Genomic DNA, 11,553 nt, shown 5'->3' with positions numbered 1-11,553 from the left:
GTCACCTTTAAAATAACGTTGGCTTTAATACCCACTGGATGGATAAACTTGGAAACACTCTTGTTAGAACTAATCGATTAGCAAAAAAAGACAGAAAATGAGGCGAGACTGTTGGTGAGACACACAGTTTAGGTTGATGGTGTTTCACCTTTCCTTTTCGAAAGTAGTCTTTTGTCGTTTGTAATTTGGGCCCACTTAATCTCTTCCTCTAGGTGACACATCACCCGAATTGTTGCAACACAGTTTCATAATGAGGACAGTGGCTGCCACCGCCAAAATGAGGCTCACCACAATGGCGATGATTAAATAAGTGGTCCACTTTTCGCTCAACTCATCGCGAATCAGTTGCTCTTTCTCCTCTTGGGTCAATGGGTGATTGCCTTGGCAAATCTGGTCTCTCAGGCCAATCAATGGCTCGCCTTTGATCTCTGAGATGCATTGAGATTTGTCCTGCAGCCTCTGGTAGATTTTATCGGAAATCTCGGCATCATTTGACAATGGCTTGTCTTGGCAGGAACAGGGACTAGAAATCGTATTGTTCACCAATTCCATCTTGTCGAAGAGACTTTCCGGGTAGTCATCAGCGTCAATGACAAAAGGGGATGCGGTCAACTGGGAGAACTCATTTCGACTGAAATCGATCGTTCGGATGGCTGATTCCGGTAGATCATCTTTGGGGCAGCCTCTAGCGGACTTGACATAAGCTAGTTCCAAGAGAGGTTGAGAGATTTGGAACTTAAAGGTGTTGCCCCGGAAAAGGAATTCTTTGACGCTGTCCGCGATCACAGCGTCTTGAGTGAATGTTTGGACACGGTTGTCGTGGAAATCTAGCTTCATGGCACCAATTACTTTGAGGTTGTCCTTTCGCAACAGTCCAATCCTGTTGTTCTTGAGAATAATCTCGCCCTTGTAATCAAACTCGCATCCTTCATTGGTGGGGGTTGAAGTGTTGACCACGAACTGCTCGTTTTTCACCGTGACTTTGAGCGTATCGTCAAAGTCCGAAAGCGATCCAGAGAGCGACTCTGGACCCGTGAATTCGGATTCCTCTATTCGCAAAATCGGGCTTATGGCGTTTTCTCGATTGGTGACCGCCAAATCGAGCACAACGCCCTCTTTCAATTTTAGATGGTGAAAAAGCACTTCGATCTTGTCTTCAATGATCATGGCGGGCCTGGCGGTGCTGGGAAATCTACCAATGGTCACATTTTTGAAATATACACTTGTGAACTGAAAAACGAAATGAAGCATGAATTCTGAAGTTTTTCATTGTAAGAGTGAGTGCTTATCAGTCAGTGGATTAAGCTTACTGTGCCTTCCAGAGAGTCGTTGCCGGTTCCTCTGGTCATGATTTGGAATTGGGCTAGATTGAGCTCGCCCACATTCTCAAAGATTAAAACGCCCCCTGAGAGTTTGGTGGCCAGGTCGTTCAGACCGCGTCTCATGGTGACTTCTAACTTCTCACAATTGGAGATCTTGAACACGGACGAATTTTTCCAATCGTATTGACCATTGTCATTTATGAGCTGGTCATTGGCATCGAATTGGCTTACAACTACATCACCCAAGACCTCCTAAAATACAAGAGTAATTTTTTTTTAGAAAATTTGATGGAAGCAATATGTAAATGAAATGACACAATCAATCATTCTGAAAGACAGATTCAAAACAATTTCATTCAAAAGCAACATCCGAGCGTAATGGTCAGCCTCAAAAGCAGTAATTGCAATAAATATATGAATGATACCTATTCCGACTGTACGTCACATGCTTAACATTAATACATGTTGAGTGCACTATTCTCAAAACTTTGCACAATTCTTTAACCCAAGATTGTCGTTCCCATTTGTTGCTTTTTGAATGCAATGGCTGCCTAGTTATGGACATTCATCGAGACACTACTATTCAATTCTAGAAAATTATTTCCTTTGAAAAGTTTTATGCAGATCAGGACTTACAACTAGATTCCCATATAACTTTGGATTTTACTTGTCACTCTCGGGGTTATGTGGGGTTTCCAGACTGTTAATGTTCGAGTAAATACAGACGATAATTGTTTGTACTCTAATTTAGATCCCTATCAGTGATCTAAATCAACATTCCTAACTGAATATCAAATCAAGCCGATTATGTCTCAAGCAGGAAAATGTGTTGGGTTAATCATATCACGTTTTGGTGTCATTAATTCATTTTGTATCTTTTGGCCGTATTCAATCTGAGCTGGAAATCCAAAAATAAATTTTGAAAGAGAAATTCATAACACAACCGATACTCGTCAAAAACTTCAAGGGCGTTACTCGTCACAATTACTTTTACTAAAATTTAGATGACCTGCATTTCAAGTTTCTTGCCTCATCAAGACCATATTTCGCGAAATCAATGTTTATACTATTTTTGTATCAAACAGCCCCAAAATTTAAAGTCAAGTTGATTGGATTACTCTCATTCTTAGTCATGTTCGATTGGCTGAACCAATGGGCATGCATAACAGAACAGATAATTTCTTTTCCGAATTTGAACTACTTTATCAGTATCAATATTATGTGCATGACATGGCTTTTTGAAATTTGAAAATTTCTCGCCTCTGTTCCGTAAATGAAGTGGATTTGACTGGGCTTGAGAATGGAATTCTATCAAACTGGATCACGAACTTACGTCGTCGGTCAGACAAGTGCACTCGAGGCCTTGAAACCGGGAGGTGCTTTGACCCGGTTTGAACTTGATCCCGTTTCTGGCGGCCGTGGACAGTTCATAGTTCGAGGCCAAGCGATCTTGGGCCAAGTTGCACTCCAAGGCGCACTGCCCGCTTGGCCAAAGCAAGGCTACCCACAGGTAGCTTACTATCCAAGACGACATCTTGAAATGACGATGGGTCAGGATGTTTCTCTGAAATCAGCGAACTAACAGGATCGAGATACTTTCGGAACGAGAACGTAGAAGGCACTGGACAGTATTGGTCCCCAAACGGGTGATTAGCATGAATATTTTATAAGGCACGTACGTGTGGCTGTAGGAAAGTTTGGAAATCAAAAAAACTGGGCGCTTGACTTGAGCTCACGGTCGTCAATGTTACACATGTATGGCTTGTTCTACTCTTTAAGGATGACCAATCCCCAGTTAGGACAACCACGCGCCCACCCACCCAAGACTTCCTCCGGCACTTGTTCGTCAAAAGCAGAATCCAGGAGGAACCACGATCTTTCTAGACGCTTTCTTCTGTCTCTCACGTCAGTACGTACGTATGTATTTTATACCCAACGTCCGGTAACAAACGATTGTGAGTAACTAATCTTCGTTTGAGCCCTCGGGAAGAAACTAAGAGAGAGCATTACAGGAAACCTTGGAGCCTTGAAGGTTTCAACACGGCTGCTTTCTCATAATTGTTCCTCAGAATTTGGGTTATCACTTCTTGAAAATCTAAATCACCCGTCGAGCACGTGGCGAACTAAGAAGTGCCGCAGGAAAAGAAACTGAAAACCAGAATGAAAGGAAGTGTGTCACCCCAACGAAAATTCATATTCCATGGACCGTGACGAATGAGCGGAAAGAAACGGAAAATATAGATTTTTTTTTTAATGCACTTCCATTGTTATGACAAACAGCAAGAGGGATTCAGGGACCTCAACGTTTTCACCTTGATTGAAGTAAGAGCTCTTATTTCGGTACAACATATCGATTGCTCGACAACATTTTCTATCCAGAGCCTTTGCAAATACACTAATCAAGGACAATACGGCGCTTTCGAGTTGAAAGTCAGACAAGGGCGCCAAATCGGTCTAATTACTTTAGACAGAGATAGAGACTTGTACCTTTCAGGAACGAAAAATTTACAATCGTTAACAAAATATGAGCCATGTCTGGATGAAATTAATATTAATGGTGACATTAATTGTTGGTTTTCTTTTTACAAATATCTATCTTAACATTTTTGAGATGCATTGGCTGATGCACATCCCGGTAATAATGCTCTATTTGGGACCAATACAGCTCGGCTCAACTACAGGGTGTAAAGAAATTAAGGGCCTCCATGGCTGTTTTTCTCAATATTTCTCCTTGCTCAAAGATTCTTTTGACATTAAACCACAAGCATTCATTAAGAGGAACTGTTAAGTACAGAGTGACATATTACAAATGATCTAACGATATCTTAGAGACGATGGGTAACAGTCTTATTAACTGCCGTCAAATCAATGTCTGAAAATGCAAGTTAGAGCAGTCTTAAGGGCAGAACCAAAGCTAAGGGCATCCTAAAGGCCGGCAAAGACCAAGGGACGTTGGTGAGCCTTTCAGTGTTCATCCGTAAACCTTTGGAAGGTGGAGAACCTCATACAAATGCCATAAATCCTTTTTGATCAGACCGGACCAAGGGCCGAAATCTGAAATTTCAAGAGTCAATCTTTCGGTAGCCAAACATCAGAGGGTTACCAATGTCCCTTGGAGTAATATTGGATCATTCATGTTAAGGCTCTAGGTTTTTCAATAATCTTTTTTGATCACATTATTCGTTGAGTAAAGGGGAAGGATTTTCATAAGCTACAAAGAGCGGCCCTGAATTTCTTTGCACACTGTAAACACACCAATCTGCTCGTAATCTTCCTTTGCAGGTAAAAACGTTTTCTGAGTTGTTCCATTGAACTATTGAGCAACGAGTTTCAAATGCTCAAATGCTCAAGGAGAACAAAAATCGGGAAGACCTCTTTTTTGCGAAAAGACTCACTGGCTCATTAAAATATAAACACAATATGTGTCGCTTTGTCCATTTGATGGATCTCTTTAACCCATCTCGTTGATATGATTTTCGTGATTTATAGGATACTACATTCAGTGTGTCCAAAGGCTCAGGACTTCAATGATCGGAATTCTGCAATTCCTTGATCATATACGTAGTTCCACTTCAGTACTTTCCTCCAGAAGCGTCCCAATTACGGATCAAATCATTAACCCTACGTATAGCTAGAAGTAGAAGGCACAAAATGGCACCAATTTCTTGCTTGTTGGTCCCTCCTTGTCCTTCGTTGTTGTTCGTTTCTTCCCCTCGTTCGTCGATTTCTCAGATGGTGGTACGATGAAAATGGTGGAAGTGGTGGACGTGGTGGTGGTTGTAGTAGTAAAGATAATGACAATGTCCACAACTATTCTATTGCCCCATGTGAATAATTTATAGGATTTTTCCTTGTCAGTGGAACCTTTTTAGACGGTTGATTAACAAGTTCAATGTATGCAATCCACTCAAAGTCAATCTACGTTTTAGAAATGTAAAATTACAGCTTGAATTTGAACCATTTTGCAGCTCGCTCCTGTCAAGTCAAGATAGTTGCTAGATCAAAATGGCTCATTTGTGGTTAAATGGAGTATGAAAGATAAGAATTGTTTTTATTAAGTAAGTTATTACAACATTTGTATCCATGTACTATTTTTCTTTCAAACAACGGTTTAAGAAAGCTTTTTTTTCGTGGTGAGCACTGTACAGTAAAAGACAGAGTACGTCTACAAATCATAAAACGCCCCATTTGACATATTCTTGGTGATGTTGAAGAAGGGCAAAAAATTTTGCTCTTGACAGAAGGATCACAATATATATTTTAATGGCTCACCCACTTTGACACTTGATCGCTTTGCCTAATAATACATCCAACGAAAGATGAGATTTTCAATCGACACAGAAAGTAATTGGTTTCAATCTGAAGGTCTTAGTATTGAGCATTGAAGCGGATTAGCAATCCAAAGCTCTGGGTAAAGAAAAGACACTACATTTTTTTGGTTCCAACAAGCTAGCTCTTGGTATGCAACATGGCACAAGCTTCAAGAAATATGGACTGTGAACGAACGGGCTTCCCGCCAAATCGGCCTGCTCTTGGTCAGAGCAAGGACACTAAAGTAAGGAAACGCCACTTTTTGTGATCACCAAACCTTTCTCGCCACGTAAGGCCTAAGTTTTTGCTGCTGAAATTTTTGAATGTCAATTATTGGCATAATTATTGACGAAAATATGTGACTAATATCATTTTCGTAACCATTGATGGTATGTGCTTAAAACCAGGCATATAGATATACTTAAAATGACTTTAAACATGTCTTAAAGTACAACAACTGAAAAATGTTAATTAGGTTTTCTTGATAAAACAAGAATTTGCTCTAAACACAATCAATTAATACTCTTTTGCTAATAATATTAGTTTTAGAAAATTGCTTCAGAAACATCTTGATCAAATTTCAAGTAATTTGACGCTTTTGTTATGAAACTATGGTTCTCACTCTGGGAATGGCCCTCAATCCAAAAGTAGACATACTGTAGCTCTGAGTTACATATTGTTTTTTTAACTCATATGGATGCTTCATAATCATAGAACGATAATTTTAAGAGATATGGCACCTGCTTAATTTGACTATTTTGATATTTTGGATGCTTTTGCAAGAAAAAGAATTTATTGGAGTCCAAAGTTCAAATTGAGATCTAGTCTACTGTATTTTGGTATTACTCTATGCCCCTTAAATAATGCATGCCTTTTATGCAAACTTCCCTTTAAGTGGAGATTTAAACTCTACAAAAAGATAACTCATTCATTTTTCACCAATGCCTGATGTTTTTTGTCAAATGTGTGGATCAAAACAAAAGTATCAATTGTCCATCCCAGATATTCTAATATGTTAACATTTATGTAGATGCACTTTTATTGCCTATTCCATACATTTCTTTTATATTTTGTTAGTGCAAGTTCCTCATCAATTAATAAAATTATACTTGTTGATTTTCTATCTATGCGTGTTTTTGAGCCAGTTTTACGCAATATTTCACTGCTTTGAAAGACAATTTGATTGTTTTTGATTGATTTGATGTTCATGGGTATTTATTTCATTTATTCTTCTAACTTTCAAAATTAATTAAGAAATATTTAGTGTGTGGACGGAGTTTTACATCAAGGAGATCATTATTTAATTAAAACCATTTTAATGTACTCTGTAGTACGGATAATCTGGTTTTATTAATCCTAGAGTTACTGTCTTAATTCAACGCAATGGCCTAAGTTGGCGGTCAGGGGAAAGCCGTGTCGTTTCCTCTCTTTGGAGTCCCTGGGCGGTAAACGTTATTCTCCACCGATTACTTGGCGGTGCAACTTTTTTTAAATCTTAACCCGACATAATCAAACCTAATCTAACCTTACCTAACCTAACCCAACCTAACCTAACACGATATTAATAACCCTTAAAGTCTCTATCTAAACCTTTTAACATTTGCCACAAATTTAAAAATGAGCACCGCCAACTAATCGGTGGAGAATAACGTTAATCGTCTCTGGTCAGAGCGACTCTCAGCCACTTACCGAATAAAAATAAAAAATCAGGATTGCAGATCTCCTCAATTAAAAGCAGGTCATTTAAATATTATCTACTTGTAAAGTGGTTCGTTTCAAAGTTATGTTGTCAAAAGCTTATTTAACTGACCAAGAGCAGGCCGAAAATTCGTATTTAATGTAGTGTTTACTACATATCCCGAGTCCGTGAATAGGGATTTCGCTTGTCAAGGGAAGAAAAAATGCACTATTCACTTCTCTCTACCACAAGCCCAGACAAGATCTCTTCGGCAACGCCCTCCATTCCTCCTTCCCACCAGAGGTAATGGTGTCAGCCATCATCTTAGGAGACTAGATACGTTCCAGGAAACCATCAGACCATTCATTGCCTTGGGGAACCCCTCCTTGAAATTGCCAAGACGGCTTTCAAGTCAACTTTCACGAGAAAAGCCATGGTTTTCAACAAAGGTTATTGCCTCCTGATACGTATTTAGTAAATGTTTTATATCGTTTCAATATGTACGGCTAGCTGCGGTACCGTATTGATTGAGCATCTGCTTTCCAATCTGCGAATCCTGGTGCGATCCCAAGCTAGCCAAATTCAAGTTTCTTTGCAGTATTTACGTTACAGCATAAGTTGCTGCCCAACACCTTCAATGGGCGAACTTGCTATCATTCCCGAGGGTGAGGCAAGAATTAACGTCGCACGTTGGTTGTGACGACGGAGCGGGAATATCCCTAAGTTGGGATACCCATCATCAGATGGTAGGTCCGATCAGATTCCGAACGAACGAATACGATTTGCTTAAGTTGCTTTCACGAAATCTGCTCTTCCCTACTCGGGTAATTCTTTCTTGAATTCAATGTCGCCACACAACCTCCCCTAGATTCCGACCCGATTATGGGGATCCGTCTGGCTGGGAACCTAATGAGATACCCCATGTGGTTTCGTGAGCACATATTTTGAATTGCGACTGCATAAAATATTCACTTTTTCAAATGCTTTCACTTTCTTCCAAATCGATTCCAAAATGCAGCTTAAAACTCTGTTCATCCGCTAACAAGAGTTAGATCTAATAAGATATAATCAAGACAGTTTTTGAGACACTAGGTAACCATCTTAAAATCTCGCAGCATGGGATCTCATGGGCGGAATGCCAATTTAACGGCCAATCACAAGGTTAAGAATTTGCCCTCTTCCACAAACTTTATCCTTACAAGTATTTTAAGAAGTTTTGCGAACGCCAAATGCCTTATTTCATTTGGCAAAGAGTTCACGTCCGTTTTCATCCTCATCAAAGTGATTCTTTGGTGTTGTTGCATGCTAAATTCCCGTAGATCTGTCATGTTTTGATCTAACCAAAGTCTGGTGCAAGTGAGATTCAAGAAAAAGTGAAAATAGTTGATTCTGGTTAATGTGGATAAGAGTTACGTAAGAAATCCTCTAACTTGATAAATAGTTAATCATAACGCTCAGATTGTTTTGAATTATGATGTCGTTTATCTTAAGTTGGATACTAATATTTGCAGTATCTCAAATGGCAAACTTATTGTTTTACAAATAATCAATGAACCAAAAGTGATTGTTATAAATCTATTTCAATCGTAAATCTCAGGTAAAATTGGGAATTGGGTAAATCACAATACGACCACTGAAGTTTGGTAAGCAAATCACTAGACAAAAGAACGGAAGACCCCATTTTAATAGGTATAAGGAGGGCCTTAAGTTGTTCATCAAATGAAATTTGTGAAATTGTGTTTTGGGTTGATCTTGTTCTAAGGCAAGGAATCGTGTCCAAGGCCAAGATATCAAGTGTTAGGGGTAAATTCCTAGCACATGCATTGAACAATTATTGGCCTTCCAAGCTTGAGATTGCATGTTTTGACATTTTGTGATTGTCAAACTTATCATATCGCTCAGAAATAGTCTTGAGTACATCTTCCTTTATTTACCTCTTGTAACCATGTGAAAAGACATTTTAACTGCATTTTGGCCTTGTTTTGGAGGAATGTGAGGGAATTTACTGTTGAAAAAGTGAATATTTTACCTTGTCACAATTCAAAATAAGTGCTCACGAAACCATGTGGGGTATCTCATTGCACTTCAAGGAAGGCTGGTTTCATAGGGTCCATTGCAGTGCTGCCAGATGGCATTTTTGTATGGCAAAAAAGTGTACATTTGGCATATTTAGGATCACTCTGGCAAGGGAAAGTTGAACATGGCATGTTTTTCGGACCTGGCGTGTTTTCTGATGTATAATGGGAGTTCATTGGCAAGGTTTTCAAACATGGCAAATAAGTTGCAAAATGATTGGACATTCCCATCTTGCTGCCTTGGCTTGTTTGATGGAAGTGCAATACTGCTTCCCTTTGACGACATCATTGCCAACTATCTCTTCATCATAATTATAATTATCTGTCTCTAATCTCTAATAAATCATCGGACTATGTTTATTGTCCAACTGCACCAACGATATTATATCTAAATATTTTTGATTCCGATTAGGTCTTGACTAAATCTTCTGCAGGTGGCATTTTCGATTGCTAGAAAATTGAGTTTCTGATAAAATATAGACAGACCCCTTTGACATGATTTTGGACATATGGGGGATGTCAAGTGAAGGAAATTCAGGGAAAAATGTGGTCCGGCACACTGATTTTGGGCATTTTTGGGAAGGAGAACTAAGACAAATATCACAGCCAACTCTTACCATCCGCTCATTGAATTTTCAATAATCCAGTGATTTTGAGTGAGCTGTGTTACAAAACCGAACAAAATGAATATGCTTGGTATGATTCTGTGAATGCACTATCAAATTGGATCATTACCACAATGCTTTTTGCTTAGACAAGCATGTAAATGGAAAAAATGTCAAAAATCAATGCATACACAGTGCGGTTTGGCTGGGCAGGTTGTCTTTGATTTTACTCCATGGAATAACGTCAATTGTTCCCGAACGCATTTACCTGACAAGCCCTATCATGGCCATTCGGCCGCCAGTAAGTGTTACATTTCCTCACATATTTGCTTTAACTCTCCTTAAGGGAGATGGTTGCAGCGCAGTTGCTTAACGCGCGACCGAGCTAAAACTCGGGTTCATGGGTTCGATCCTAGGTCTCCCCCCCTTTTCTATTGGATCATCGCCTCGACTTTCGCTCCTTGAACCCAGAATGGGACAGGCCTCAATACATCAGGCTGAATAGTATATATTGTAAAAATTAACGCATCCAATGAGGCATTCTCGCAATAAAGACTTTTTGAACAGAGGGAGGAGACGTGGTGTAGTGGTTAGCTCAGTTTCCGAAAGTGAGAGAAGTCTCTGGTTCAGTTGAAATTGGTCCACAAGTCAACGCGATTTCCTTGTTAAAAATGGGCTACTAAATATCACAATTTGGTGTAGAAAGTGCATGATTTCCATTCATGTCTGAAATGGAGACACTGTTCGTCACTCGTCGCCCCCCATCTGACCTTATTTAACATGATGAANAATTGGTCCACAAGTCAACACGATTTCCTTGTTGAAAATGGGCTACTAAATATCACAATTTGGTGTAGAAAGCGCATGATTACCATTCATGTCTGAAATGGAGACACTGTTCGTCACTCGTCGCCCCGCATCTGACCTTATTTAACATGATGAAAGTTCTCCTAAGAGGCGTTATTTCGAGCGAGTTTTAAAGACAACCATCAAATGCTGTTTACCTTGTCCTACATAGAGCCACTATAATAGAAGAGTACGTGGTTCTTCAGTTCACTCCCAAGGCGGCTTTTCCTGTGTTATATATTTACAGCCGGATGCAGGGTTGCATTATGAGGGATTGTCAACCTTCCGGCCCGACTAATTTGTCATTTTATAGGCCTTAAAGACTATCGATTTTTTTTTAAATGCACCCTATTCATTTTCTTGCTACGTTTTACAACAATGAAGTAAATACATAACACAGAAAAAGCCGCATTGGGGGTGAACTGAAGAACCACAGTACAATGGAAACGACGTTTTGGGACCAAAAATATCATGCGCGTACTCTTCTACTATAGTGGCTCTAGTAGAGACTATAGAATTAAAAAAATCTTGCATCCAATTCATTTTCTTGATGAGTTCAATAATAATGAAGTACAGTGGAACAATACAATGGAAACGACGTTTTAGGACCAAAAATCTCATGCGCGTACTCTTCTATTATAGTGGCTCTAGTCTCTACGACAATAAAAAATAATAATTTAGGTGATTCGGAAGGTTCAGATTCACAATTGATGCAA

General features: G+C 39.4%; 1 protein-coding gene across 1 annotated transcript; it reads right to left on the bottom strand.

Annotated features, from left to right (window-relative positions):
- Position 1: 1 nt before the first annotated feature.
- LOC131879366 (uncharacterized) lies at positions 2-3,348 on the bottom strand. Its single transcript, XM_059225666.1, has 4 exons — positions 3,002-3,348; positions 2,656-2,886; positions 1,311-1,574; positions 2-1,230 (listed from the first exon to the last, which is right to left on the bottom strand). Exons 2-4 carry the CDS (start codon positions 2,854-2,856, stop codon positions 196-198), a joined length of 1,500 nt encoding a protein of 499 aa, XP_059081649.1. The 5' UTR covers positions 2,857-2,886; positions 3,002-3,348; the 3' UTR covers positions 2-195.
- Between the last annotated feature and the right edge of the window lie 8,205 nt (positions 3,349-11,553).

This window comes from Tigriopus californicus, chromosome 4 (genome assembly GCF_007210705.1).
Source record: "Tigriopus californicus strain San Diego chromosome 4, Tcal_SD_v2.1, whole genome shotgun sequence".
NCBI lineage: Eukaryota > Metazoa > Arthropoda > Copepoda > Harpacticoida > Harpacticidae > Tigriopus > Tigriopus californicus.
Note: the sequence above shows the minus strand (reverse complement) of the source record. Positions and strands in the feature narration are given on the sequence as shown.